Source organism: Coniophora puteana, assembly GCF_000271625.1.
Source record: "Coniophora puteana RWD-64-598 SS2 unplaced genomic scaffold CONPUscaffold_8, whole genome shotgun sequence".
Lineage (NCBI taxonomy): Eukaryota > Fungi > Basidiomycota > Agaricomycetes > Boletales > Coniophoraceae > Coniophora > Coniophora puteana.
The window spans coordinates 1,535,097-1,563,060 of record NW_006913060.1 but is presented as its reverse complement, the minus strand read 5'-3'; the positions used below and the strand labels follow the sequence as shown (position 1 = coordinate 1,563,060).

The 27,964-nt window shown below is 52.9% G+C and overlaps 10 protein-coding genes across 10 annotated transcripts; 5 read left to right on the top strand and 5 right to left on the bottom strand.

Annotated features, from left to right (window-relative positions):
* Positions 1 to 721: 721 nt before the first annotated feature.
* CONPUDRAFT_91157 (uncharacterized protein) lies at positions 722 to 1,771 on the bottom strand (the record flags this gene model as incomplete). The annotated part of the gene is made up of 3 exons (XM_007772072.1): positions 722 to 792; positions 852 to 1,076; positions 1,126 to 1,771. The coding sequence occupies 3 exons, from the start codon at positions 1,769 to 1,771 to the stop codon at positions 722 to 724; spliced, it is 942 nt and encodes a 313-aa protein (XP_007770262.1).
* Positions 1,772 to 2,870: 1,099 nt separating this feature from the next.
* On the bottom strand, positions 2,871 to 4,700 carry CONPUDRAFT_59025 (uncharacterized protein; the record flags this gene model as incomplete). The annotated part of the gene is made up of 2 exons (XM_007771618.1): positions 2,871 to 3,995; positions 4,059 to 4,700. Coding segments are annotated over 2 exons (1,767 nt in total), but the record flags the coding sequence as incomplete, so codon positions are not given.
* Positions 4,701 to 6,692: 1,992 nt separating this feature from the next.
* On the bottom strand, positions 6,693 to 9,329 carry CONPUDRAFT_155332 (uncharacterized protein; the record flags this gene model as incomplete). The annotated part of the gene is made up of 8 exons (XM_007772071.1): positions 6,693 to 6,701; positions 6,776 to 6,877; positions 6,938 to 7,588; positions 7,647 to 8,390; positions 8,459 to 8,578; positions 8,634 to 8,826; positions 8,903 to 8,933; positions 8,987 to 9,329. 8 exons carry the CDS (start codon positions 9,327 to 9,329, stop codon positions 6,693 to 6,695), a joined length of 2,193 nt encoding a protein of 730 aa, XP_007770261.1.
* Positions 9,330 to 9,758: 429 nt separating this feature from the next.
* On the bottom strand, positions 9,759 to 11,049 carry CONPUDRAFT_58204 (uncharacterized protein; the record flags this gene model as incomplete). The annotated part of the gene is made up of 3 exons (XM_007771549.1): positions 9,759 to 10,686; positions 10,742 to 10,798; positions 10,865 to 11,049. The coding sequence occupies 3 exons, from the start codon at positions 11,047 to 11,049 to the stop codon at positions 9,759 to 9,761; spliced, it is 1,170 nt and encodes a 389-aa protein (XP_007769739.1).
* Positions 11,050 to 11,868: 819 nt separating this feature from the next.
* Positions 11,869 to 12,923, top strand: CONPUDRAFT_166602 (uncharacterized protein; the record flags this gene model as incomplete). Its single annotated transcript, XM_007772070.1, has 2 exons — positions 11,869 to 12,104; positions 12,163 to 12,923. The coding sequence occupies 2 exons, from the start codon at positions 11,869 to 11,871 to the stop codon at positions 12,866 to 12,868; spliced, it is 942 nt and encodes a 313-aa protein (XP_007770260.1). The 3' UTR covers positions 12,869 to 12,923.
* Positions 12,924 to 13,163: 240 nt separating this feature from the next.
* CONPUDRAFT_138082 (uncharacterized protein) lies at positions 13,164 to 14,586 on the top strand. Its single transcript, XM_007772069.1, has 3 exons — positions 13,164 to 13,454; positions 13,504 to 14,201; positions 14,264 to 14,586. The coding sequence occupies exons 1-2, from the start codon at positions 13,180 to 13,182 to the stop codon at positions 14,183 to 14,185; spliced, it is 957 nt and encodes a 318-aa protein (XP_007770259.1). The 5' UTR covers positions 13,164 to 13,179; the 3' UTR covers positions 14,186 to 14,201; positions 14,264 to 14,586.
* A 2,048-nt stretch (positions 14,587 to 16,634) lies between these two features.
* CONPUDRAFT_138081 (MFS general substrate transporter) lies at positions 16,635 to 19,121 on the top strand. Its single transcript, XM_007772068.1, has 10 exons — positions 16,635 to 16,798; positions 16,867 to 16,895; positions 16,951 to 16,979; positions 17,035 to 17,242; positions 17,294 to 17,436; positions 17,488 to 18,013; positions 18,069 to 18,116; positions 18,175 to 18,272; positions 18,329 to 18,440; positions 18,498 to 19,121. Exons 1-10 carry the CDS (start codon positions 16,690 to 16,692, stop codon positions 18,936 to 18,938), a joined length of 1,743 nt encoding a protein of 580 aa, XP_007770258.1. The 5' UTR covers positions 16,635 to 16,689; the 3' UTR covers positions 18,939 to 19,121.
* Positions 19,122 to 20,270: 1,149 nt separating this feature from the next.
* CONPUDRAFT_74244 (uncharacterized protein) lies at positions 20,271 to 22,036 on the top strand (the record flags this gene model as incomplete). Its single annotated transcript, XM_007771645.1, has 10 exons — positions 20,271 to 20,328; positions 20,490 to 20,509; positions 20,645 to 20,686; positions 20,722 to 20,777; positions 20,913 to 20,944; positions 21,112 to 21,171; positions 21,227 to 21,370; positions 21,436 to 21,658; positions 21,721 to 21,769; positions 21,824 to 22,036. 10 exons carry the CDS (start codon positions 20,271 to 20,273, stop codon positions 22,034 to 22,036), a joined length of 897 nt encoding a protein of 298 aa, XP_007769835.1.
* Positions 22,037 to 22,409: 373 nt separating this feature from the next.
* CONPUDRAFT_126387 (alpha beta-hydrolase) lies at positions 22,410 to 24,577 on the bottom strand (the record flags this gene model as incomplete). The annotated part of the gene is made up of 9 exons (XM_007772067.1): positions 24,289 to 24,577; positions 24,143 to 24,226; positions 24,060 to 24,089; positions 23,632 to 24,002; positions 23,428 to 23,558; positions 23,263 to 23,376; positions 23,034 to 23,193; positions 22,827 to 22,966; positions 22,410 to 22,701 (listed from the first exon to the last, which is right to left on the bottom strand). The coding sequence occupies exons 1-9, from the start codon at positions 24,569 to 24,571 to the stop codon at positions 22,410 to 22,412; spliced, it is 1,605 nt and encodes a 534-aa protein (XP_007770257.1). The 5' UTR covers positions 24,572 to 24,577.
* A 527-nt stretch (positions 24,578 to 25,104) lies between these two features.
* CONPUDRAFT_126385 (uncharacterized protein) lies at positions 25,105 to 27,369 on the top strand. Its single transcript, XM_007772066.1, has 12 exons — positions 25,105 to 25,334; positions 25,392 to 25,419; positions 25,498 to 25,820; positions 25,861 to 26,023; positions 26,076 to 26,224; positions 26,278 to 26,302; positions 26,358 to 26,426; positions 26,486 to 26,651; positions 26,714 to 26,729; positions 26,797 to 26,823; positions 26,879 to 27,030; positions 27,088 to 27,369. Exons 1-12 carry the CDS (start codon positions 25,181 to 25,183, stop codon positions 27,130 to 27,132), a joined length of 1,317 nt encoding a protein of 438 aa, XP_007770256.1. The 5' UTR covers positions 25,105 to 25,180; the 3' UTR covers positions 27,133 to 27,369.
* The last annotated feature ends 595 nt before the right edge of the window (positions 27,370 to 27,964 follow it).

Genomic DNA, 27,964 nt, shown 5'->3' with positions numbered 1-27,964 from the left:
GGGTAAGTATTTTAAATTTTTTACTCTGCTTTCTTTTCCATTTTCCTTCAACAATAATTGAATCCCTATGGTGTATCCATACTTAGTTATCTCTCAAACATTGTGCCAAGAAAACAAAACAAAAACATGTTAGTTCCTTTCTGATTTTCTTATCATTAAGTTTCGATTTTCTGCATTAAAACTTTAAGCATATACTGTATAAAAACCAGATCACATGTGCACAAATTTTTGCAAGCTGCTATCCAGTTTTCTCAAGGTTTTCATCCGATTTTGATCCACCATATATGGTGAGAAAATCATTGGTTTTTATCCTGTTTTCTTTCCTGAAAAACGCTGAAAATAATTTGAGTATTTTCTCTGTTTTTCCACAGTATTCCGCCTTAAAAAACATGACTGTGCATCCAGTGATACTCGCGTCAGTCCTTTGTCAATGGGGTACTCCTTTGAGCCATGCCCAAGGGGCAGGCAAGACTTAAAAATTACGAAGTGGGTCGGTTCTCGCTGTAACGAGTGCAGGAGGGACCCCTCCCCCCCTCCCCCCCTTCCATATTAGGATAATCTAACCGCATTTGGAATAATTTCGGCCATCTTATCTTATCAAGACACTTACACGCGACTACTACTACGTGCTGTGCTAATGCAATCGTAAATCATAAAGCTTCAACAAGAGGGCCGATTTAGTGTGACGGAAAACGCGAAACCGAACAAAGCGCTCACCAATTCATCTAGTCTTGCGCTGACGCTTCCCTCCTCTTTTAACCCGCGAGTGCACCGGACATTTCCAGGAGCTGTCTTTCCTGTTCATTTCAACGCACACCATATGATACTGTGAACGGGTGTGAGCAGCGCACAGTCAGAGAAACAGAATATAGAGCATACCTGACCGGTTTCACACCCATTAACGGAGCACTCAATAGTGACTCCGTCCTCGATCTCCTTCTCTGTTACCGGCATTCCACACTCGCAATCACCGAGGAGCGTACGTAAGTCACGTTTACGGCTCTTCCTTCCGGTTTGCGTGACGACGGCGTTGTCAGTGAACTCGGGGCCGTCAAGCTGCGGGTCGTAAGCGGGATCTAAGACGTTATGAGCAAGGGTGCGAAAAAGCGTAATAAAGCGACAAACCGTTGACGTCAACGTCGAGTTCATCGACATTTTGCGGTTCCGGTGAGGCGAGAGAACTCGGCGGGCGAGTCGCCGGCTCAGACATGGGCTCAGCGTCGGTATCGCTGTGGTCTGACTTGTCGGGAGCCGGTGGTTCATCATCTTGAAGGTTTGACGAGCGGTGAGCATCAGATATAACCAGCTTTGGTGGCTGGTAGACTTTACGAGAGCGGCGGGACTTGACAAACCGTCGGCTCCAGATGTGGCTCTTCATGGTGTCGCTCTCGTTTGTGGGGATCGCGTGCGAGCTGATGAGATGGAGGAGTAGCTGGGAGGTCGAGTGTCGAGAGCGCAAGTGCGCCTCCATGGAGTAACGCCAAACAGCTGGCATCCGTGTGCCAGCCACGTCGGTAACAGAGCAGAGAGGGCAGGGGATGGGAACGTTGGTACAAGGAGCGTTCGGCGTAAATGTTGCGGCCGGCTGGTACGCGAAGGACACGAGGTTTGGACAAATTGACCGGGTGGGGTCAACTTGGAGGGTGCCGGTTGAGCCCTTCGATTTTCGCAAATAAAAAACGCACCCGGAAATTGCCATTGGCTGCGCACAGAGCCCGCACAGCTCTACCGTTCGATCAACCTTGCTGTCGAATAAGACATGGGCTCCCATATGCTCGAGCAAGCGGGGCCCGTTCTCGCGATCAAGCTCAAACTCGGGCTCGCATAAGGGACAGAGGTCGAGTTCATCACCACCACCAGCACGGGCTTTCGACGTGTTAGCATCAATGTCGCATGCAAATGCTGCACGACCTTGACCATAAATAATGTCAGCGGCTGAGTTGGAACTAAAACTTATCCATACCTTTTGATCTATATGGGAATGTGTCGGACACAGGGACGATGGGAAGGCGGGCAACACCAGTTGATGACTCCGAGATTTGTGAGTACAGGGCTAGAGAGAGGGCTTGAAGGACGTCGGCTGAGAAGAGGAGGGGGGGGATGCCATTGATAGGATGGTCAGGGCGGATGTATGGGCTGACAAGCTCGTAGTTGTGCCCTGGCGACGATCGGAGAACCCTACCCAAGCCTCCCGAAAACTCCCAGTCTTCGCCGTTCGGGCCAAGCAGGCTTGTTTCGGCGATATTGAGTATCTGCGCAGTCACGAAGACGCCTTCCTCGCGGAGGGCTCTTGACGGCATATCAGTGAGAACTCTCCCACGGAATTGAATCGACGAGATCTGAACCACCGCCAGAAAAAGCCGTGAATCACATTTTACCAGAGTGACTAGAGGCTCGCCTATAGATAGAGTGGGACCACCAAAAGACGCCAGTGTTGCCATCATATCAGCACCATCGGACTCTGGCAAGGTGCCAAAGCGTACAAGTCCAGCTACGCGTTTGAGACGATCTGTGGATCCAGCCGAGGACAGATGCCGGAAGCATTGACGGAGGATACGAGCTTTGTAAATGTTCTTTCCAGCAATCTCGAGATGCGGAGCAAAACCCCGAGGGTCACGGGCTGCTGCCTCGATAGCCAGGTGATCTTCTAAATCGATGTCCTCTGATAGCGAGAGAACATCTGATTCGACGGCCGGTACTGGGGGCTCAGCATCGTCCTCGAGACCATCCTTGTCGTTGTCAGAGTGGTATACACCCCCGGCAGGATAGCCACTAGGAAACAACAAGTCGCCAGTCTCCTCTAGCTGAGCAAAGCACTCGCTAGCTGAGAACTCGGCATACTGACACTCTACATAATGGCGACCCTCATTCCAGGGTGTTACCGGCAGAATGTACTGAACGTTTACGTCCCCTTGCCAGGATGTGGGGTTGAGGTGATCGATTTTGATGGCTTCATCATCATCATCGTCATCGGGGCGGAGGTCTAAGCGGCGTGGTGTAACATTCCACTGGGGGTAATCGACAAAGATCTGGGCTGATTCTGCAATGCCGGCGATTCGACCACCAAGTTGGAGGATGTCGGCGTTGGCGTCGTTTCCGATTACGGTGCGGTACAAGCCGAACTGGATCTCTAGCCTATCTGTCCCAAGAAGTATAATATAAAAGTTCCCGAGCGGGCGATCTACCTTCGATTTTGCGACGGAAAAGAACACATTCTTGATCATAATCTGGATATCTGTGTACAAGACCTTTGGAAGAAATGCGTTGCCACCCGCTGGATGGGTGTAGAGACTGCACATAAGATGGGAGGCAACACTCAAATGATAGAGCTGATCACGTAGCGTCATCTTGGGACGTGTATAAGGGGTAACCAGGTGCCTGAGGAAGTCGCCGAGAATTCGGATATGCTTCCGTGCTGCTGCCAAGGCGGGTCGAGCATTTGGCTCCGCTTCGGGAAGGCACCAAACCTTCTTGAGCAGCTTGTATGCCAAGCCAACGTTCTGCTTGTCATTGGGATTAAGGAGGTACGTGATTTGATCGCGAGGGACACCAGCAGAGAGCAGCTGAGATTCAATAACTGCACGATGAACATGGAAGCCATAGATCATAATGCCCATCTCTCGCAGAAGGGCGTTCCGGAGACGTTTGAAGATATGCTTATAATCTTTGTCGGAGGTGATGTCATCATCACCAACAAGCTGGTTCAGGAGACGAAGAACGTGTATGTAGCCATAGATGGGGGAATCAGGGGAGAGTTTCTTCTTTTGTGTGAGCTGGACCAGGGCGGCCCCACGCTGGGCCTCACCGTCAGAAGCTATGCTGTAGAGACGGCCAGGGATCTTCTTTGGCTCAGCGTTACAGGCGTCGATGATTGTTTGAATGAGTTTTGCGTGCGTCTGTGCATTCTCAGTCTTACAGGTCCCTGAGACCAAGATTGGTCGGGCAGCATACACATGTGCATTGTCGGACAGTAGTCCAATTGCCGCAACAGTGGCCTGAATGAATGGAGACAACCGATCTGTGAGAAGGTAACTTAGAATAGATTAAAGGCCACTTACCTCCACCGCCAGTCTCACGTCGCCTGCCTTCACCGCCTTCAACAACGTCTCCACCTCAGCCATCGAGCAGAACTCGAGCCCAACCTTCCCAGCGTCCTCTCTTGCTATGCCGAGAATCATGTTGGTCTTGTCGTCCCACCTTGGCCTCCCCTCAACCTTTATCTCGTCGATCATGAGCTGGTAGCCCGCTGGACCTGTTTCATTCCCCACGGTAAGCTTGCTCTGTTTTCCGATTCCGAATGACCCGTTGATGTTATACACGATGTCATCCACGATAGGCATTGCAGCTGAGATGCGCACCGGCCGCACCACCGAGGACCTGCGCACCGTGCGGAGCGAGGGTGCACCAGTCGATCGCTGCAAGATCTCTTGCGCCCGGTCTCCTGCAACGCGCCTGAATACGACACTACGGAGAAGCTCGGCTTCGGTGAAGCCCTTTGGTTTGTATAGCCCCTTGGTCGCCTTGTCCAGCAACTCCAGCATCGCCTCCCCCGACATGTTTCGCTTCACGCAGACACAACACAACGCATCCAATCGCGTCAACTCGCTATTTCCCGCGGCAATAACAAACTTCTGGTAGTCGTCCAGTGACGACATCTTGCCAGCAAGCTTCTTCGTCAAGTTGACGCGTCCGAGCCGCATTGACTGGATCAAGGCTGTCTTCTGGCCAAGGATTGCGTACAGCCCTGCCAACGGCTGGTATATGTGAGGCGTATTCTCGTGCACTCCCTCTTTCATCCTCCTCATAATGGAGTGGAGCTGACCATCTTTCGACAGACCACCACATGCCGCACAAGCTGAGCTCGTTGTTGTGAAGCCCGAGCATCGAAGAGATGTCAACCAGACACGATTGGTATTGAGGTGGGCGTTCCAGCCGAGGGGGAATTGGGTGTGGAGGCCCCATGGATAGAGGAGGACGGCGGACTGACCCGCAGGGGCGAGTACTTCATATCCACCACATCTCTGCCGCTTCGACGCGCTGACTTTCACTACTGCCCCGGCCTCTAGCTCCGGTTCGTCGTCGCTTCTGTCAACGTCGATGACATCTGGGACGGCGTCTGATGGAGTCGGGCGGCCAACTTCCACCCCCTTGTTCGAACGCCTTCTGCCAACCTGAGAAGATGGCGAGGAGTCCCGTCGCATCTCTGTCGTGGATTCGGCACGCAGCTCCAACAACGTAGACGCCGGTGCGGGGCCTGCAAGTGCCTGAGACAGCAGCACGTTGGGTGATGGCGCGTGAAGATCGACCAGAGCCGGGTCAATTACATCGACCTGACCACTATAACATGCCTATGAGTGAGTCTTCGCGCGTGTTATCTGATTCTGCTCACAGTGATTGAACTGCACGCTCCAGGCGATCGACCCGATCCTTCAGAATTACGGGGTCGACGCCGACATCGACCATCAAGAACCGGAAAAACCCTGCTAACCCCTGCAGTCCCCCTACCCCGCTCCGTACCTCTGCAGCTATCTCCTCCTCAGGTCGTCCAAATCCCATGAACACATTCAGCTCCCTATCGGCCCCCTCCCAGATCGCTTCGGGATCCACGCCTCGATACGCCAGACGAAGATCCGCGAACTTGGCTATCTCGTCGGTAGAACAGGCCTCCGGGACATCGGGAGGTAGACGGGCAACACAGTCGCTGAGCCGGGAGAGGAGCGTGTCAACCGCAGCTGGCAGCGCGGTCGACGGTCGTGGAGGTGCCGCATTGGATGGAGCAGGGGCCGGAGTAACAGGGGTAGGGGCAGCGGCCGGAGCGTTGGCGAGAGCTGGGGCGAGATATGCATTGGCGGCGGTGGCAGCGGCGGCAGCGGCGGGCTCGGAGGGTGGACGAGCAACCTGCCTGACTCCAAGGTCGAAGAGGGTGAGTCTTTTTTTTGGTTTGGCCTTGTCCTTCTCCGAATCTCCCTTGCACTGACTGCTCGCCTGATGTATCTTTAGATTTGCACGCCCACCGAAACCGACGACGACGACCTCCTTGCAACTGGGACACGGCATAGTTGACGAGGCCGTGAGGTCGTTACCATCGGCATCCTTTTCCTTCTACGATTCGAAGTAAGGCCCACCCCGTCGCAACAAGTGTGCATCGGTACGTACCTCCTTACCCTTCCGAGACTTCTTGGGCATCTCCTCATTGATTCGCTGTTATATATAGCTGCTTTGCGTACGCCCAGCGCGGCGAGGAGGATCGGGAGGGGTATCAGATGTAGCTCAGACGCGTTTCCATTTCATTACAATAATTGCTACAATAACTGCTACAGTAGTTCTAGGTAATTTGTGCTAGCCTAGCTGCGCAGCGGGACCCTAGGAAAGGGTTTGTGACTAAGCAAATAGGGGTGTTCTAGCCATTTCCGGTGGGATGACATGGACATTTCGGGCAAGTCCGAAGTTGGTCCGAGATTCTGTAAGGCCATCCAGAGGTACCCTCCCCCCCTCACCCCATATGAGTATATACACTTTTGCCTGCCCCTTGGCCATGCCCCCGAACGTGGATACACCAGCGTGGTTCTGTTTCTTGGTCAAGGTAGCCGTTCCAGTTTTCTGACGATGGCGTGACGGCAGGTTTCTGATGATATCGTGGCTCGGCTTCGAAGTCAGAGTGATCTCCAAAGTCCATCAGCATTACAACCTCGTCACGCGGTCTGACCCCGTTCATTCGAGGGCCAACCAGTGCATCAGCCAAGATTGTTGAATCATCCGACCTCCCGAACTTCACTTTGATGCAGAACATGCCCAGATTGCCGTCGTCCCACTCTGAAGTGAGCGAGCCCGAGTAAGTGACGATGATGATATCGATGACAGGCTGATCGTGCGAGCACTGAATTGCGCATTGTCAGTCCCATAGATAATGAAGGAAATCGGACAAGAGGTTCCCAACGCTCTCTTCGAGGTGCCAAAAGTGCGTGAAATTCACGTGCTTTTGCTGCGCCATCTCCAGGAGGCTTTGGTACATGTTGCTCTGCGGATTTTGCGCATCTTCCTGACAACTCTTCCTTTGACCGCCGTCCCCGTGAAGCTGTACGAGAAGGTCAGCCAGAGTAACAGTCCGGACGTGATATTCTTGTGATTTGTGAACGTAGTAATCCTCGGTTTTGCCGTCTTTGTCCGTTGCTTGATCGCGCACAAGAGTCAATAGAAGTCGAGCATAGAGTTTGACAAACCCATGGGCGTTCCAATCAACGAGCCTATCATTCATAATGAGCTTTTTAACTAGCGTATCCAGTGCAACGCCCAGATCCATCAACGAAGGCCGGAGCGCCCGAGCAGCTGCTAGAGCAAGGCAGGGTTCCGATGGGACCTTTGATTCAACATAAGCGCGATCGCCGACAGCAAGTAGCACCCTCATGTGACGCCTAACACCTTCTAGGGCAACGCGAGCCGATGCCTCCGAACGTGCAAGTTTGAGACCGACTTGCTGGGAGAAAGCAGCGAGGACATGATCAACCTTCATGGGCACGAATACCTCAGCGCAGAACAGCTTCAAGAAAGCCTGCAGGATGAGTGTATCTTCGACCTCCGCCGACCAGAGCTACAGTTTAATTCAGAATGAAGCAACATCTGCAGAGTATATAACATGGTGGACCTACCGGGCGACCATACATCTTGAGCCTATCCAGAGAAAGGGCTACGTGCGGTGACGTGGATAGATTCGGAGGAACCATTTGATCGAAGCCAATGGACATGTACGGCGGGAGAAGATCTTTGCCATGTCGGAGGTTATTCGACGGATAATCTTCCCTGGGCGGACCAAGGTCAAATACCGAGGGGTTGGTGCTGACGAACGTAAACCAAAAGGTGAAGTCTTCGAGTGAAAACTCATCGGCTGCGGCTATGATCCTCTGCATGGCGAGCATAGACATGGTGAAACCGGCGTCTCTCAAGGACTCGTGGTCGTTGAGATAATGACATTTGTTGAAACCAATGACTAGGAAGCGATGGCCGTGCCGCCTAAGTGTCGCTGCTAGCTTCTCAGCTGCGTCGGAGACCATAATTCGATAGATTTGCTGACACCACAAGGAGATCCGCTCGGCTTCTGGAAGTGGGGGAATGCAGCCGTCCGAAAACTTATCTTCCACATAATATGTGTCGTCCGCGTTGTAAGACCTGGATAGCACGCCAGCATGTTCAGCGAGTAGCTTCTCTGCTATTTCGTTGATTTCGAGAAACGAGCGGTGCCTCTTCGAGTTCCGCGGCGCTGCAGGGTTTTGCAATGAGAACGACGTCACCCAGGGGGGCACTCGTCCAGGCGTAAGGTTCTCTGCTTCCTGGACACATATGTCGTTGAGGAAAGTAGATGTTGCGCCGAGGAAAGCGGCTGCAGCTATCTCAGCCTGAGGCATGTGGAACAAGATTGCACATCAGTCATATCGCGGAGGGTGCCTACGGCGAGAGCGCTCACCCTGGCCCATAGACGCTTTTCCATCAGATAATCTCTGGGAACCATATCTTGGGGGGGCCATCCATCTTGGAAATCGTATTGCTGCCTGTCGCGTCGGAAACATATTGTGACGGACGGCACCTGAGCAACACCTTTTATTTATTTATCGACCAAGGAAGACTACAGTTTTACATACTGTTTTAGCAAGCTCATCCATGAGCCTCGACTTTCCCGTGCCGCTGGACTGTATTATAGGGATACACCTGCCGAAGTGTTTGTCTTTGTCGTACATCTTATCGTACATATCGAGGGCTTTCACGAAATCGTCCACAGCGCTTCCCCTGTATTTCCTAGTGAATGGACCATACAAGTAATACGCCTGCTCTCCCCTAGGTATGATAGAGTGATTTCAGCTAGGTATCCAAGAGAGTGGCTGAGCGACCGACGAAGAGCGCTAGTACTGACCTCCGCGTCATCCCTCCGTAGGTTGCAGGTTCTGGATGATTTCGGCTCTGATTAGAAGCTCCAGGAGTAATAGCAGGAACTTACCATATAGGGGTTCGGCGGCGTTGAGCAGTATATATGCCGGGTTGTCGCTTTCAACGAGCACCTCCAACTCCCGAAGCGGACGCAGGACGCGTGGCTTCCCCGCTACTAGTAAAGCCTTGCGCAATGTTTCCGGGATCAGATCTCCCAGGCGTTGACATTCAAGTTGAAGGCTATGGAAGTGAGTCTTCACCACCGGTCGACGACGGGTGAGCGCATTCAAGACAAAGGGGTTCAATGTTGCCGTTGCTGCTCCTTGCTGCTGTTTGGATAGCCACTGGTTGAGGGCGGTAACCGCGTGATCGTCTTCTTCGAACTGTAGGCCATCAATGGTGGAGAAGGGCATGTATAGAGGAATTTTCAGCGAGTGTGGATGGATCAAGATAAGGAGAGGGGACAAGCACTAGTACTGTCGCGGATTCACGGATGACGGCCAGTTTCAAACCACGCCGCACGTGCTCTCAAGACGCTGTGGCGCGGCTGGCCCTTCACTCACACCGTGACCATGGTCTGCTTAGCGGGCTCGTTTGTAATAGTGCGTATACTCGATGAAGCACTTAAGACGAAGTATGTAGGAGCTAGTCTGGTCTGCTTCTTAACGGGACCTTTCGTGGTTCATGACAGGTAATATTCATCAAGGTAGCTAGACATCATAACGAAGTAACGGGTCAGTACTAGAATTTCACGGATCAAGCTAGCACCAGCCGAACCTGTTCGAAACAATCATCAGTCAAAACTCGAGCGAACAAATTCCGAAAGCGCTCGCCACTAGTACTCACTTCTCATTGAACACCCAATGAATGTCCCGCGTCTGCTCTTTGCCATACCATCTGAGCGCAGGCAGATGCTCCGTCCTCTCATACGTCCGGCCGCCCAGTGACGCAGCCACCTCTACCAGCGACTCGCTCAAATTCCATATCTCCGCCTTCTGAAGCCCCGCTTCCTTCGCGATCCGCAAGATCTTGTTTATAAGCAAGGGGAACGTCTTCGAGCTCGCTCTGATACGAGTTACAATGAGCCGTGGAGGATTGTACGCCGTGTCGACCGCCCACGTCGCGTACGTCGGCTCGTCCGCCGGCTGATCGTGGAGTTCTGTTCCCCACACATCGAGCGTGTGCATGTGCTCCGTGTGCCACCTAGATCGGGGGACTTGGTACATCGCGATGCCTTGAGTGGGCAAGAACGACACAATCACCGCCGTGCTTGGACTCGGCAGGCTCGCTGCGGCGACCAAATCCTGGATGTACTGTGCGTCTCTCGCCCACAGCGCTTCCAACCCCGCTTCCTCCCGAAGGTCGTTCCAACGCAGCTTGTCCGCAGCTTCGACGCTCTTATTGTCGTTTACAGCAGCAACCTCCCATAGCGTCGAGACGTTGCCCTTCACCTCCCATCCGCCACTCTTATCCTGCGTGGGCCCGGACATGCGGTAGAAATCCGCACCGGCGTCGCTGTATAGCACGCAGAACTGTGCGTCGCCGATGTTGACGCCGGGCGGCTTGGGCGGAGGCGCGCCCCACGCGCTGGGAAAGAGCGCGGGATCGAGGGTATCGGCAGCGAGGACCCAGTGGAGGAGGCGCACCATGTGCGACGCGTAGCCTTTGCCACGGTTGGCTTTGGGGGTAAGAACGCACGCGAGGCCGAATGCGGGGACTTGGTCGAGGGTGGTGCTGTTAGGTCGCTTCACGAGGGCTACTCGGCGGTATCTGCGAGCGGGAGTATGAGTGATGAAGAATGTGGGCTAGGAGGGATGGCTCGTACGTCTCGCATGCACACATGAAGTCGAGCGTCTTTGGGTCGTCCCTGGGCGCGAGGACCCTATGAAGCGCCCCAGATCATCTCATGAGTCATGAAACAGCCAAACAGACCTTGAGGAGAACGCACCATGGTGTCCACTTTCCGCCGGTCGCCTGCTCTCGTGCGTCGTAGATGTCGCTGAGCCCGTTAAACTGGTCCTCGGTGAGATGCTGTCCCCATTGGACGAATTGACGTCTCCGAGATTCGGCTACCTGCTCGGATGTGGCAGGATAGAGCGAGAGGGAGGCGAGGTCTACCCCAGCTTTTGACATGGCTGGTGCGTCCTTGTCGATGACAGTCGCTGGCTGTCAATATACCGTGATAACATCAGAAGGGACCGTGTCAAATGGCTGGGCAAGTACTGACCAACGTGACTTCTTCATCTAAAAACGTGTATTCATCTGGGTCGCAGTAACATGGCTGGTTCAACTTGTTTCATGTGTTTCCAGAGACGATTCATGTACATATTGACCTTATATGTGAGATATCGTCAGCAAACAAAGGATGCGGGATGTTCGAGATGTTTTGTAACTGACGCGAGGAGGTCAAGTCGGAGCTAGTGGAGAGGAACAAGCCGCTGCAGCTGACTGATCCCGTTTCTGTCATTGGTCAGACGTGGATTAATAGGGGCCCGGGCATTTCCCCGCATGGCGACTCGCACATCTGGCGAGCTCCTTTCACTCGACCAACACTAGCGACTGTCACTTGCCTTCGTCCATGTCTGTCTTCCTCTCGGTCACCTTTGTAGCGGGTTCTTGTGGATGAAGACATGACACATATGCATCACATAGCAATGGGCACTCAGTCGGAGGGGCCATATTGTAAGCTCTGACTCCCAATACACATTGTGAGCAACGAAGGTCACGGTCGTACTTAAACCCGGAACGTAGAACGAACTGTTAGGCTTATCTAGGCGCCGAATCATCGCAAAATTCCGGTGAGCTTCTTCCCTCTGGATATCAATCATAATCTTAGTGTAACTGCGCCCACCCATACAGCTCTTGATCAAGGTGCTGTGCACTTTACCCCGCCTACATACCGCTCACGCTCTAACTCTTCACAGCATATCAGACCACCTCAAGACTACCCTCATGCCCCAACATTGTCAACCTTGGCTAGCTGACGGCAATGTCGTCGTTGCATCTGCTGATGACACCAAGGCGTTTCGCGTTCACCGAAGCGTTCTTTCGACCTATTCCGAGGTTTTCAGCAACATGTTTTCCGCTTCTCACGAAGGAGAAGGTGCCATCGACGGCTGCCCTGTAGTTCACCTGCAGGATCAAGCAGATGATATCGAGCATGTGCTACGTGCTCTCTACGGAAGAGGGTAAGTTCATCATGGAGTATCCTAAAGATAGATGAAAGTAACACAGGCGTTTCGATAGGTATCATCACCAGAGGGGTCAGGCGATGCTGATTCCATTCGCTGTGGTGGAAGCGTTCCTGCGTCTCGGGAAGAAGTACCAGATCAAGGAGCTCTACGAGGAAGCGCGGATCTGCCTTCTATGCGATTTTCCTGACAACTTCGCGTCATGGTGTTCTCGTTCTCGCTCGATCTCTTTCCCATCTCAAAAGGCGCTATTCATCAAAGTCGCGAACATAGCACAAGAAGTCGGCTTACAGAGGGTGCTACCCGCAGCACTATACGCATGCATGACGGAGTGCTCCCTAGCAGAGATCTACAACGGGGTGCAAGAAGAAGGCGAGATAGCATCTCTCTCGTCTCACAACCGTGCCATCTGTGTGGCTTCGTGGCAGTCATTCCAAGCGCTAGCCTCCAAGACGTTCTCATGGGCTTCTCCTATGCCTTCACCGTCAAACTCGTACTGCCGTTCCAAAACATTGTGCGCAGATCGCAAACGAGTCGTTCTATCTAACAAGTTCTACCCGGCCTTCGCCGCCCAGGCTCTGGAGAATTTCGACCATGACTGGAATCAGGGCATGTGCTCTCTGTGCGCCAGTAATAACCTCATCTTGCACAATGAAGGAAGAGAAAATGCGTGGAACAAGTTCCCAGCTCTGTTTAATCTTGCAACGGTCTGGGATGATCTGAAGGATGATGGTGTGGTAGCACAGGCACCAGCCGCTTAGCGCGTTAGCGTAGATATATATTGTCGCTTGAATCGATGCAACATTTTTGACGCAGAAAGTACATTGCGTCAAGTGAGCGAAGTTATGCGGACTGAGGCTTGCGACCATTGGTGAGTCAATATGTAGCCGGTGAATGAATAGGGGCTAGGGCCGCGAATTCCGGGTCCTCGAGGCACGGCACTGTGACTTGTGCATGTGACCCATTATGTCGAAATTTTTGATCGCAGGCGCCTTTCATCCCAGCGTCCAACGGTTAAGTTTCTCTCTTCCTCTCCGTCAATCCACCACCAATACGCACCCTGCAACTCTTGATGTCGACCGAAGTCTGCGTTGTAGATGGGGACTGGACACGTACCAAGCGTCTCACCCCATGGTATGACGACGGAAACGTCGTCCTCGTAGCCGCGGACTGCTCTGCACTGTATCGCGTCCACCGCGGCATATTATGCTCGTATTCATCCATCTTTCGGGACATGTTCACGGCCTCTTGTGGAGGACCAGAAGAAATTGAGCGTTGTCCCGTCGTCCATCTCACCGACTCGGCAGAGGATCTGCAACATGTTCTCAGGGCATTTTACGACCGCAGGTGAGCAAGTCGATGGGATGTTGTCATCTCCTTGCTTATCCGGAGTTAGTTATTGCTCCTCGTCAGACGACGAGGTACCCATTGCAGTAGTAGCTGCGTTTCTTCGTTTAGGCAAGAAGTATGACATTCCTCATTTGTTTCAAGAGGCCAAGTCTCGGATGGTCGCGGATTTTCCGAGCAGTTTCACCGCGTTTCATAGCGGATTGACGGAGAACTGGAAAGTGACTTCACCCTGGGAAGTAACTTTGAGTAAAGATATCATCTTCGCCATGATCAACCTTGCGCGGGAGATGGACTTTCACGTTGTTCTACCTGCGGCGTACTACATGTGTCTCGGCTACTGTTCTCTCGAAGAGATCCTAACAGGAGCTCGAGATGAAACTGGAGAGGTCGTGCAAGTTTTGTCTCCCGAGGCTCGACAGACCTGCGCTCTCGCCACTGAGCCGTTTTGGAGTCTCTCGAACGAAACTTTCTCCTTCCTGCGTATTGAATGCGACACTCAATCTATATCCTGTGCGGATGCGACGAAAGACTTTCTTCTGCGCTGTTTCTTCCCTGTTTCTACTGTGGCACCCCTGGACGACATCCCTGAAGATGTTATGGCCGACTTGTGCGAGGTCTGCGCCCTTAGAGCTTCTGAATCACATCAAACCAATCGCGTGGCTGTTTGGAATCGTCTCCCTGGTATCTTTGGCCTGCCTGACTGGGACAAGATTAGGGAGTACGCATGACATCTCGGACGACAGGGTCTGTTTTTCTCTTTCGTAGGCGGGGCGTTACAAACGCTGACGTCAATGTTCTCATAACAGATCGCGATATTGATTGGAGTGATCATACTCCTGAGGGATACAAATGACGAGCTGGCCCTCGGCAGCGCTCTCCGACGCTTCATCGCACGCAACACTCAAGATTTATGGAGCCATCTCATCTCATCTATGTAGACCCCGTTACAGAAGTTAACGCTACGGATTCTTCATTGATCGTACTAATACCTAGTCGTTGTCATTAACGTTTTACTACATGAACCATCCTTTTTGTGTTCAGATCAGGCGAGCATATTCTGCTTGCGGAGAACCTTTCCTACAGTACCGATTAATGGCGGGGCGAGATGCGTAGTCCGGATTCAAAATCGCTATCCAATAAGAAATAGAGGATTTCATGTGCGTACCAGTTTCCCTCCCATTCTCCATCAAACCGCTATCTCGGTTTTCCTTATCATTTACTTGTCTTTCTTCGAAACCTCATGATGCTCAAGAAAGTCTCGATGTCAGCTGAAGACTGGACAAATTCCAACTTAGAACGTCGTAGTAGGACGATGGAAACATGATCCTCGTCGGATTCTCGCTAAAAACTATTTCACGTTGCTTCGCGTTCACTTTAGCACACTACGCGTAAACCTGCCAACCGTGCTCCATGATATTTGTAAATCTCAGGGAGGACAGTCATAGGTAACTGCCCCGTAGTGTGTCTTTCTGACCCAAATTTGGGCGATATTCTGATGGCTCGACACGATCGTAGGTGATTCAGCGGCCGTCTATCCCGCTACATTCAGCATGATATTATCATCAGTTTACATGAGTATCAGGCATTGCTCTCCGGCGACTCAGAGTGCGGTTAAGGTCGGGGTGGCTGCTTTGTTTCACCTTGGAATGAAGCACGGCATTCTTCATCCATTCCATGCAGCACGAATATTCCTTGAAAATTATTTTCCTAGAACATCAGGGGAATGGTACGCAGTTGAGAGTGGAGAATGGCGATATCGAGTCGAAGCCGAGTTTGGCGTAAACACCACCTACATAGTAAATACTGCACTTTAATTGATCCAACTGTCATGGTAATCAAACCCACACAGGACGTCGAGCTTCTCTCCGTTTTCCGGACAGCATTTGCTCGATTTACTGTCCCCGGAGAAGACATTCACCGGTGCAAGTGATAAATGTGGAGCGGTCGCCCAAGTATCCTTTCCCGAAAACGACCAGACAAGAGCGCTAGCGATGGCGGCTTTTTGGAGGCTTCCTAGAAATACGTTCTTCCAGCCTTTGATTTCTTTGATGCTCGCTTAGCCTCAGCGCTGTACACTTCTCAAGGCAGCTTGTACTCATGGAAAAACATATTCCCGTGCTACTTGAAACATCCTTGGTTGATTGTCCTCTGGATGTGAATGATAAAGCCTATGTCACCTCTGCATATCAGACGCCAAATCAGTGTACAAAACCAATCGTGACGCCACACGGTAAAGTTGCTTACCATATTTGATCTTCCTAGCTAGACGAATCTTTGTAGAGACAGAGAAGAATCTCGTAGAGAGGTCTAGTACGAGCCCCCCCAGGAGACCCGAACACTAGCTCTAGGAATGTGTTGGCTGCAGTAGTGGTCGTCGGTCTCTAAGTGCCATCCGGAGAGCATCGTAGCGTGGATCGCAACATTCGTGTGAGGTTCAAACGTGCGGTCTGGTCCGAAGCTAACGAAGAAAAGCGACACCATAATCTCATAATGGAAGAGCAGCTCGGACGCCATAGTTCTCTGAGGCTCGGCAGAACTTGAAACATCAAATATGCATCAAAGACCGACTAGCTCAGGGCGCTTCATACCTGGACGGGAAATCTTATCGGGACTTCACGCCATCAGAGGTACACAATGCACTGCTTCGAGCGTATCTTATCGGGAGGTCTGATGAAACGCAGCTTCATATCCAATAGCAGATGAAAGCAGGCTGACGGACACTCACTGCGGCGCAGTGGCTGCAGGAAAACATGTTGTGATCGACGGCCACACTGCCAATCAACGTGGCCTATCCGGGGATCGGGTGTCATGGTGGGAAGAGCGCGTGTCGCCAAGATACCAAGGTCCCTTGTGTGCTGGCGCAAAGCCGAACAATGCTCGCAAAAGCTTTTGTACTCGACGCGTAGGTCATTGTTTGGGGAGCACAATCGAGTTCTGTTGACATCGAGAACAATGCACGATGGGGAGGTTCGCTGCAAGTCGTCAAGAGCGTTAACAATGGGGTGGCAGTGATACAAGCCGGCGGAGATCTGAATGCCTTGTCAAAAGTAGCGGGAGCTGTCAGATCACTATCACGGCCTCGGCGGCTGTTGACATTCCGAGGCGAAAATGCTATTTTGGGATGATGCGAGGGCTATGTGGTGCATGGCGCGGCAATAAAACCCACCAGCGCTGGTTAGCTCAATACCATCAACAATCCCTTCCTTCACGTCCCCATCCAACTCTCTCTAATATGGCCTCTGGTTCAGGCCAATCCTTCTTTGGACCTCATCTCGTCCGAGACCTGAAAATCCTCTCATGCCTGCTTGTTCCCGTGTTCCTGGAGACCCTTGATTACACTCGTGAGTTCGTTGGCTTCTGCACGCTCCACCCCACCCCCACGCTTCTAACACGACGATCCATCCTATAGTTATATCCGAAGGGCAAACACATATTGCCGTGAGTCTTTCTCAAACATGAATGAAGTACACCCTTCCTGACGCTCTCGACCAAGTCGGCCTTCAATGCGTTGAACTTGCAAAGGTACGACATGTGTGCGCAGTCGTGCCCTTATCGTCCCGCTCACACTCTGTCAAAGCTGGATAGGAACGTCATATCTCATCACCAACTGCACGTTCTTGCCTCTATATGCGGCTACCGCTGTCATGTTTGGGCGCTTTGCCGCCATGCAAGTCGCACTTTGGTCTTTCCTCCTCGGCAGCATAATCTCTACCGTAGGGGAAAGTATGGTGGTGGTTGCCGTAGGTCGAGGCATTCAGGGCGTCGGAGGAGCGGGATTCTTGATGGTGAGTATCTCACGCAGTACATTCGGATGAGTCACTCACGTCAATGCCCAGGTCGTTCAAATCATCCTCGCGGACAGCGGCCTCAACACAAGCCAGCCACATGTCTTGGTTATGTATGCTATAGCATTCGTTGTTGGACCGGTGATTTCCGGACCTCTCGTTGAAGATAACTTTAGGTGGTTCTTCGGTATCAAGTGAGTTAATCGAGTTTTCGTGCGCATATAGTCACTAACGTCTGTCGTCAGTCTCATCTGCTTGGCCGTCGGTATCCCTCTTTCGTTCGTTTTCCTACGCAAAATGGCAAAGAAAGGCGACCCCATCCCCCGTCTTCCTACGTCGACTCAAGAGAACTACTCCATCTTCGAGAAGCTCGTTCTCGTAGATTGGCTTGGGATTGCCCTTATGTTCCTGTCGTCACTCTGCATTGTTCTCGCGCTCAGCTACGGACCCTTTGACGCATGGAAGTCGGGGCGGTTCATCGCTAGCCTCGTGCTGGGGATCATTCTTTTCTTTGCTACCATTGCATGGGAGTGGGTTCTTCTCCGTGCTCGACAGGACCCGACCAGGACGTCGACCCTCGCCGTCATGTTCCGCGCTCTGCCGCTCGAAGCGTTCAAGCATCCCAACGTTATCGCGATTCAGTTTGGCAACCTCTTGTCCGGCATGTCTATGTACCAGTCCTTCTACTTCGTCGTCATCTTCGGTGCGCTGGGCCAGGGACGCTCGATCAACAGCGTCAGTATCCAAATCCTGTTCTACGTTCCGGGCATGGTATGTGGTTTTGGACATTCTGATCTTTCGCATTCCGCTGATTTCGCGCCCACAGTTCGTCGGATCTATCATCACGAGACGGCTCATGTCACTCACGCATCAGGTGTGTTTCACTTATTGTTTCAGACTCGCTCATCTCTCATAACTCACATCGCCTCTAGCCTAAATATCCAGCCATGATTGGCTTGGTTGCGATTGTCATTGGCTCCATCATTGGCGGAATCGGTGCTCAGAAGGACAGCAATGCCTACATCGATGCGTACGTTTCAACTATCACGTCCAGTACCCGCACCATCACTGATACCATCTCCATAGCTCTCTCGCCCTCTTCGGTCTCGGAGGTCAGCTGACCATCGGCCCGTTGATTGCACTCAGCAGAGCCGTCGAGGGTGACCTGCGCCCACGAGTCCTAGGCTTGCTTCCATTCGTGAGTTCCATCCCGTGCCTTGCTAATCTCGTCCCCAAACTCACGCTCGTATCGCAGTTCCGCTCCCTCGGCGGTCTCATCGCCCTTGCGCAGTCGTTTGCGATCATGAACGCCAAAGTGCGCTCCTACCTCGCGCACGCGGCCACAGACAGCAGCGCGTACTCGGCCTTCGACCGCATCTTCTTCCACAACCTCTCGACGAACGACGGCGTGCACTCGCTCGAACAGATATCGCAGCTGCCGTCGACGGTGCAGGGCGTGGTTGAGCAGGCGTATAGGTTTGGGGTGCATTGGACGTTCTTTGCGCTTATTCCGTGGGCGGGGCTTGCGTTGGTGCTTTCGCCGCTGATGCAGAAGGTGCCGTATCCGCCGCCTGAGAGCGCTGTGGAGGGCCAGCAGGCCCACGGCGAGAAGCCAGAGGTGGCTACGAGTGAGGGTACGCCTGGGTCTTCAGTCTCGCAGAGTGCGAATGAGCAGTTTGCTCCGCCTGCTCGGTGAGATTGGGGGTGTTTAAGAGACGACCATTGATGATATAGACATGGACGATCAAGTTGTCGACCTTTGCATGCTGTTTTTGTTTGATGGGAGGGTGATCATTGGACGTTTTTGCATAGGATACCACGAGCTTGTCGTACTACTTTACCTTACTCTTCTTGCTAATGCTTGCTTGTTTACACCGCCTTTTGCGTTCTTTTGCTGTCGAATCTGGTGTCGTCTTGAGTGGATAAGCTGTTAGAGGGGCGCTGCAACGTCGTAATCCCCTGGGCCTCATTGTCACCCACGATGTTAGCTTCTACAAGGCCTCCGTTTAAGAACTTCCTCGAGTGTGCATGTGTGCGATAAAGAGGCCGGAGTGTGGCAGCGAAATCAAACAATTCGGTGTTGGGACACCACGGAAATGTCTATCGTTCCCGCTACGCTGCACCGTAGTGAGAACGCTCTGCGAAAGCTTAAATATATGTGTGACCTCATTGATGCTATCATAGCGAGTTTATTCGAAAATCCCCGGATATGTATAAGACTGTCGGCGCCGTTAGAGATGGTATATGTATCGTAGAGAACGATAAGCGCACGCTCACTGACGCTATCATAACGAATTAGGGGAGAGAAGAACGCGAGTGCCGTCTCGGTGCCATATACCTCGTCTACATTCCATATGTTCATACTCCGCCGCCTACCTCCGAACCCTCGTCCTCGACCGGGATCCTCGATAGCTGTGCATTGTCGCTGGGATCTCCCAATCCCCAACGCATTCATTTTACTCTGAGGTCACCAGTAACTGGGGGAAAGTATTACTGTTTCTCATGATTGGGACCGAAGCGAAGTGTCTGTGTACAGGCTCCTGTTTAATAAAGTTCATTGCGGATTTCCGTGAGCAGGGCGGTGTCGCACACCCTGTCCGGCACTCTACTTCGTACTAGTACCTGATATCACTTCATACAGAGCACACCCCAGTACTGAGTACTGCATCGCCGCCTGATCAAGTACACGCGCGTTTTCCGCAGGATATAAATATATAAACTCTCTCTCTCGTGTGAGCACGGCGATTTGGGGCACCGAATGCATCAGCGAGAAGTGGCTAATTTTTGGTGTGGGACCGGTCAATCAGGATAATTGCATGGTAGGAATATACATTGGTGAGAGTGAGAGACTGGCCCGGCTGCTCTGTCGATACAGCACTAATGGCTGTAGGTTATCATCGTCTCTGAGAGAATAACGCCACTAGACACGCCTTGCTATTTTCGAGGTCGAGAAGAGGGGTATTATTATATAAGGAATCACTAACGCATACCCATCCTTTGCTCAGACCATCCGCTTTGTCAACCCATCATGTCCTCTGCAGAACTACAAACACTCATATCTTTGCAGACGTCAGCGTACATGAACGGTAAGATGGGCACTTATTAAGAGTGCCCCTGCGAGGTGGAATAGCGCTAAAGAAGCATCAGTTACGGTGGTCTGCCTCAGTATTTATGCTTGGGGTATGTTGGTCCAACTTGATTTTAGCATTAATAAAGAATTTAACGCAGCTTTCACTTATTTACTTAGCTCTGGACGTGGGAAGAGAGGTAAGTGACAGTATTCAGTTACCTATTTGGAGGTTAATTAGGACTGCTTCCTGGCTCAGATAGAATTTATATGGGTAAACTACATGCAAGCGAGCCCGAAAACAACACTGACGCCACGATTCTTGCCACAATTAGGCTGAGCGGTATTCGAAAACTTCAAAGATTTTATATTCTATTGTATGTATCATGGCTACATTCAACATTTCCTATAGTCTTCTTACAAGAATAATTGCCAAAAGATGCGTTATGGCGGTCTTTTCTTTAACATGTGCGTGTCTTGGTTTTCTTCTCATGACGGTTCGCAGTTGACTGGTAGCTGTTGCAATGGTACCATGGTAGTTTGGGTATGTATTTGCTCAAAGTCCGTGACGATGCACCTTGAAGACGTAACAACTTATCGTAGGGTTGCCCATGAGCTTGAAGCTTCCAGTCCAGGTTTGTCACTTTGTAACCCGATTATGGAGTCGCTCACGCCCGACATCTTTACATATTGGACGAAGACGTAAGATCCAATCACTGCATAATCTAACAGTAATAGTGATACTCCTTAGATGTAAGGTTCGAGTCCTATATCCCATCAGGACATTGCTGAAACCTTGTAGGTACGGTCATACTCACGTTTGGCATGGTATCAGAGTTCTCTTTATTTGCTGCTCGCAACGGTGCGTATTCCCACCGAAGGTGATATTAACCTGAAATCTGATATCCTTATTCTAGCGATGATGGCAATGAGGATATACGGTCTATTTGGAAGGGACAAGTGGATTTTGTGGATTTTGGGACCTTACTTCTTGGGTGTGCTAGGTGCCAGCGTGGTTATCGTCACAATGACTTTAGTATCAAGGCCACTAAACATAACGGGTGAGCGCTTGAGCATCGACGAGTTGAGATTACTAACTTTAGTTATTAATTCGCTCGATCTCCAGTAATTCCGTTGTCAGCAAAGGCATCGTGGTGCGAAGTAGATTTCTCGGCTCAGCAAGCTTGGTACCAAACGGGTCTCTTTATTTCTCTCGCCGTATATGAGGTTATGCTCTTCGCCCTATGCTTAATGAGCCTAGTGAAACGGCTCAGAGAGAGAACCGGGAGCAATACGATGAACAGCCTGCTAGGCCTGATGATTAGAGATAACATCTTGTACTTTTTCATGTAAGACGGTTCAATTTTCATCAGACCGATAACTAAACGCATGCTAATATAACACGTCGCAGAGCCTTAGTTGCCACAATCATCAATATCAGCACCTTTTTCCCCAATGGGGTACGAGGCCTTCTCTGGTATTTTAAAGATGTCGCAAGCTGACATGCATATTAGCTCAACTTCGTCTCGAACTTGGTATATACGAATATACTCTCCGGGATCTCCACCGCATTCTACTATTCTATGCTAGGGCCGCTAATGATGCTGAGCATCCGAGAGTATGATGTTCGAGTCATGCAGCAGATGGGAGGAACTTCTTACGAGGACGAGGAGCAAACCCTGGAGTTTGCTCAGATTATGCCGCAAGTAGACAACTCTGGAATTTGAGCGTACACGACAATATGTTGTAGAGGTCATGTACGAGCCAGCAGTATGTGCATAAAACCGCTTCCAATCCATTCACCTATCAAAGACTCAGTAATACTTTGAATATAATGCGGATTCACTAGCAGCATCTTGAACGTTTCACCTTATCGATTTTTACTTGACTAATTAACTTATGTACTTTCACCATAGCTTCTCTCGACTCGTGCCCTAGGCCCGGTCTTTGTGCGCAGGACGAGGTGAGTATCTCTGGTATGATACGGTATTTTGTTAGCTGGCGCAGAGATTAGTCTCACCGTCGCTTTGGTAGAGCGGGAGCGAGCAGAACGAGTAACATCCTTTTCATTTGCAGAAGACACACGTTGACGGACATCCTTCAGTTCTGCTGATCCTCCACCTGCCCGAAATCAACTTGACACCCCTTCGTCTCCACATCGGGCTGCGGCTCCATATAGCTCCCGGATACCGTCGTACTATTGCTCTGGTCCTGCTGCAGCACGACGCGCACGGGCGCGTCGGCCGTCCACGCGTCCCACGCCGGGGACATGGCGAGTTTGTAAGTGTTCGGGTCCCCAGACCGGACGAAGGAGAGCCAGTATGCGATGACTTCGGATGTGAATGTCAACTCGACGGGGGTTTGCGGGGTGAACGAGAGGGAGCCATTGAACCTGATGTGTGTGTAGGCGATAGGTCGGTTTGAGTGTTGTATCAGGATCGGGGGTGGAAGGGAAGACGGGGCAAGAAGAAGAGGAGAGGAAGGAAGGAGAGGAGAGGAGGGAGAGGGAAGACGTACGAAGGGCTGCTGCCCTGGAAGAGCATCCAGTTCTCGGCGGCGTGGTTGACGGAGTTGTTAGGTGTTCCAGGGATGGGCTGGTTGTACCTATACGTCCAGGCTTTATTCTTTTGCGCGGAGAAACCTGCGAGTGCCTCGCGCTACATCACGGCCATCCGTCAGCTTCAGCTGCGAGGCGGAGGAGAGTAGGAGCGGGATCGTACGCACCCCGCATCGGAGAGACGCGTCGCCCGTAGCGTCGGTCACGTCGCCGTCCGGATAAGCCGCGGCGACGGCGCTGGCTCCGCCGTCGGTGAGCTGCGGGAAGTAGGCCCGGAGGCCCTGCTGGATGGTGGCGCCTGCCGCGAGCGTTTCGTTTGATGTCGCTCTGCGTTGCACGAAATGAAGGAAGTTACAACGGGCTGCGAGAGGGATGACGGTAAGTAAGAGTGCGTACCCTGCGATGACAGACACGCGGGCGGCGGCACCGGATTGAAGGACGGCAGTGGGGTAGTCTGCGAAGATCTTGCCGTCGAGAACAGGCCTCCATGCGGTGTATTTGCTGCCGTTGCTGGAGGGTTTAAGGGCATGCTAAAAGATGAAGGTCATTAAGAGGACTGACAAGTGGTTGATGGAAGCTGCGTCTTGCGCGCCAGCGAGAGCGCTGACGTCGACCGCGCGCAGGCACGTCATCACGTCGGCGGCGGAGCCGGTGCCGCACCCGGCCTGTTGCGCATAGAAGTCGAACAAGGGCTAAGTAAGCACCGTGCAAGTATTGAGATCAGTCATGATAGCCTGACGAGGGACACGGAAGACATCAACCCACCTCCTGCTGCGCGAGCGTCGGCAGAGGCGTCCGATACACGCTCTGCGCGATCACCTGCTGGAACAGGCCCCTGCTGACCGTGCTCGTCATGTGCAGCTCGACCGAGCTCGCGCCCGCGCTCTCGCCGTTGATCGTCACCCGGGAGGGGTCGCCGCCGAACTTGGAGATGTACCGCTGGATCCACTTGAGCGATTCGACCTGGTCGAGGAAGCCCGCGTTGAAGTCGCCGAGCGTGCTGTCTGATGTCCAGGCGGGGGATGCGAGGAAGCCGAGGGAGTCGAGCCGGTAGTAGATGGAGGCGATGATCACGTTCGGGGACTGTTGCACCCAGGGGTCAAATGGGTATGCAGCGGGGTTGCCAAAGAGGTAGGCTGGACAGAAGAGGTGTTGGTATGGGCAGTGGGAGAGAAGAGACTAATGGAGCGCACCTCCGCCGTGGATGTAGACAAGAACAGGAACTGAAGAGTGTGTATGAGACGATGGCCCTGGAACGAGGAGCAGAAGGACGTACGGTTATCGCCCTCCTTCGCTCCAGCAGGTGTCCATATGTTAACCTTCAAACAGTCCTCGCTCCCAGCTCCTCCGCGGTCACCGACTGCCCGCAAATGATCAGACGCCTCCCACTCGCAGACAACCCACAGGGAACGATGAACGTACGTCCCCAAGCACCCTGGACGCAGAAATCTGGGTAGTTCTGCACATTGACAACCTTTCCGCCCGCCTCGGCAGCGATCCTGCTCGTGTTGAGCGCAGCGGGCGCGCGGAAGCGCGAATTGCCCACGGGGGGCTCCGCGTATGGGACGCCGAGGTAGGCGACGACGTTTGACATGGTCTGGTTCCCGAGATAGGTCGCGTATCCGAGGTCGACGGTGGTGTTGACCGTGCCCTGGCCGAAGGCGGACAGAGCGAGGCTGGCAAGGACGAATCCGAGACGCAGCATGGCGAGGGAACGAGTAGACGTTAACGTTACTTGGTGAAGTCTGGAGAGCTCTGCACAGACACAGGTGACGCACCTTTATGGGAGGGGGACTGAGCAGCTATCCCCAGCTGGAGGCGTATTCCATCAGCTGAGCTGTCGACGATCATAAACCGCGACATATGGACTGTCAAGAAGAACTAAGTCAATGGAGATGCACATGTGAGTCGCTAGTGTCCAACAATCCGACGAAAGCAGACGAGTGAGCCTGCAGAGAATTGGGAAAAGGATGGAGTCAATTTAAGATAGATCAGGCCTAGGCACAGGGCAGGGAATGCGAATGAATAGGCCTTGGCTGGCAAGAGTGACCACAGATGCTGTTTAGTCCACTAGAACACGTTGGTGACAGACGATCATGATGGAGATGCCTGAGCTGGCAGAGCGCTTGGTGGTCGTATGACGGAGACAAATAGAGGAATAAATCTGGTCGCGCTTCCACTAAGTTGGAACCGCTCACGTCACCGCGAGGACAAGCGTCTATTTCATCCTTCTGCCTACTCATACAGGGGCTCTACTACCTAGCAGCCTCATCAACCTTTTCTCGTACAAGCATCAACATCCATCGTAATCAACATGTCAAGCGCAGTCTGGAGACCAGAAGACGACCCTGATGTCAGATCCTCGCTCGAAGAGGGCGAAGTCTATCGGCCCGATATCCTCGAGGTCATCGAGGCCAAGATCGACGAGATGAGCCAGGACCTTCGGGCGCTTAGTCTCGACATCCACAGTATGCATGCCTGTGTCTAAAACACAAGCACATTGCTTAGCCCGATCCGCCATACAGAACACCCCGAGCTGTTGTACGAAGAGGTGTACGTCTGTCTCCCTGCCCAGCCCCTACCCTACCCTCAACCTTAGCCTCAATCACATCCCACCCCATGCTCTCACAGCCATGCGCACAAGACCTACACCGACTTCATGCGGCGCCAGGGCTGGGACGTGCGTGACGTCGATGGTCTCCCCACCGCGTGGATCGCTACCTTCCAGCACGGGACCGGCGGACGCATTCTCGGGGTCAACTCCGAGATGGACGCGCTGCCTGGCATCGGCCACGCGTGCGGGCACAACCTCATCGGCATCTCGGGCGTCGCTGTCGCGTGCGCGGCGCGCGCGGCGATGGAGCAGCTCGATATCAGCGGGAAGGTGGTGTTGCTTGGGACGCCTGGTATGCCGTCTTCTCTGCTCCCTCGCTGTCGTCAGTTAGCGTACTACGGTAGCTGACGAGAGGACTTTGCAATGACCGGGGCGTGCAGGGGAGGAAGGTGGGTTTGGGAAGGTCAAGATGCTCGACAGGGGCTTGTACGATGGTATGGATGCGTGCCTCATGGTGCATCCCGCTCCTGGCCCGAGGCACTCTATCAGCTTGAGCAGCTCGCTTGCGCTTGTACGGTACAGAGTTGAGTATACGGGCCACACGTACGTCCTCTGTGCCCTCGCCCTCTGTCCCCTGCCAATGCGATGTCCCCAGAGCACACGCAGCACTGAGCCCTTGGGAGGGCGTAAACGCGCTTGACGCAGCTGTGCTCGCGTACAACAACGTCGCCGTCCTGCGACAGCAGCTCAAACCTACTCATCGCGTGCACGGCGTGTTCACGGGGAAGGACTGGTACCCAAACAGTGCGCTTTCCATCAATAGCATTATGGGTGACACTTCTAATCTCGCTCTCCAGTTATTCCGGACAATGCCGTCATGAAGTATGTTTGCTGAAGTCGTGTGGTGTCCTTTTCTGATAGGCACGATCAACCCCAGCTGGATCGTCCGTGCTAAAACGACAGCAGAAGCCAGGGACACCGCAAGGCGTGTCCGCGCGTGCTTCGAGTGCGTCTAAGGCTTGAGCTTCTTGCTACCCTGCCCATTTTAACTGACTTCCGCCGAAGAGCCGCAGCCACTGCGACCGGCTGTACAGTAACGATCGAGGATGTCCAGGGTGGCCATGAGCTCCGACAGAACGTCGCACTGGGCGAGGAGCTGCGGGACGTCGTGCGCAAGCGATACGGCGTGATCGACTACGAGTGGGGGATCCACAGCGCTTCTACCGATTTTGTGAGCCTTTAGCTCGACTGGTGGGTAGTGGATTGCTCAAGCTGACGTCGTTGATGTCACAGGGTCATGTCACCTACGGTTGGTGATTTCCTATCCCCTCTTTCTGTTTGCTGAGTCAAAGCGATCGAAACGCGAAACGCAACAGCTATGCCTGCGATACACCCCGGATTTTGTAAGCCTAGCTCACGACCTCGTCGCTTGGACGTCTGATTTTTTACCCCCTCTAGCAATACCCACCGAGCCCGACGGCGGCAACCACACGCGCGGGTTCGCAAGCGCGGCCGCTACGGAGGTCGCGCACGACGCGACGATGGTGGTGTCTAAGGCGCTCGCGGCGGTCGGCGTGCGGGTGTTGACGGACGATGCGTTTGCTAAGAAGGTGAGGGTTGTTTTTTGTCGTTATGGCCAGTAGAGCTGGATGGTTTTGTCGCTACAGGTCAAAGAGACGTATGAGGAGGATAAGAGGACGAGAGGGGCGTGAGGAGGTCCTTAAGGGAAGGATAGCTCGAAACAATGTACAGTAGTTACGATGTGCCTTCCCGCGATGTGAGTTAGGGGATATTAGATCGGAGGTTTACCTTGGACAATTGATCCACAGGATCCGGCTACCTCTTTGGCTTCGAGCGACCCATCAAACCCAGAGCTAACGACGGCAGCGCGCAAGCCAAGTCCCCCGGGCCCACCAGCAGCGTAATCATCCGCCATCGCCCCGAAGACGCGCAAGTGCCGCAGCTGTTCCGCATGCCCGTCGACCCGCCTTCGACCGGGCTCGAGCAGCTCACGCACTTCGATATGGGCTCGGGGAGGACGATACGCGCGTACGTGCCGGTTGGCGGGGACGACTGGCGCGGGATGTATAGGGGTGGCGGGGCTGTTCTGGAGATGGATCTGAGCGGGAGTGAGAATTTTCAGTTGTGGTGCGCTGGGCTATTTTTTTTATTTCATGCGATGAGGTGAGGGGCTGATGGAGGCTAGGCCCACTCGGAGGACGAGTATTGCGACACGGTGTTGCCCAAGATCGAGGGAGAGCTGGATAATGCGCCTGGTAAAGGGCGGGTCGAAAGGTTGACGCATGACGGACAGTCGAGGTGCATGGGTGTGACTGTTTCGCCTTCTCAAAAGTGAGTGCTATCCACAACCTTGTAAAATGTGGTGATGCTGAAGGAGCCTGTTAAAGGCTGGTGGTGTACACCGACAACAAGGCTAACTCTCGTGACATGCTCGTGTAGTACATGACCAAGCTTGTTGGCGGCTCCAACCCCACCACACCTGACTCCTCCACCCCGCTCTTACTCCAGTCGACGCTTGTGACA

Coding starts and splice junctions, on each gene's coding strand:
- CONPUDRAFT_138082 (XM_007772069.1), top strand. CDS start 13,180: ATGTCGACCGAAGTCTGCGTTGTAGATGGGGACTGGACACGTACCAAG. Junction 13,455..13,503: donor AGGGCATTTTACGACCGCAG/GTGAGCAAGTCG, acceptor ATCCGGAGTTAG/TTATTGCTCCTCGTCAGACG.
- CONPUDRAFT_138081 (XM_007772068.1), top strand. CDS start 16,690: ATGGCCTCTGGTTCAGGCCAATCCTTCTTTGGACCTCATCTCGTCCGA. Junction 17,243..17,293: donor GAGGAGCGGGATTCTTGATG/GTGAGTATCTCA, acceptor GTCAATGCCCAG/GTCGTTCAAATCATCCTCGC. Junction 17,437..17,487: donor AGGTGGTTCTTCGGTATCAA/GTGAGTTAATCG, acceptor GTCTGTCGTCAG/TCTCATCTGCTTGGCCGTCG.
- CONPUDRAFT_126385 (XM_007772066.1), top strand. CDS start 25,181: ATGTCAAGCGCAGTCTGGAGACCAGAAGACGACCCTGATGTCAGATCC. Junction 26,427..26,485: donor CGTGTCCGCGCGTGCTTCGA/GTGCGTCTAAGG, acceptor CTTCCGCCGAAG/AGCCGCAGCCACTGCGACCG. Junction 27,031..27,087: donor ACGATGCGTTTGCTAAGAAG/GTGAGGGTTGTT, acceptor TTGTCGCTACAG/GTCAAAGAGACGTATGAGGA.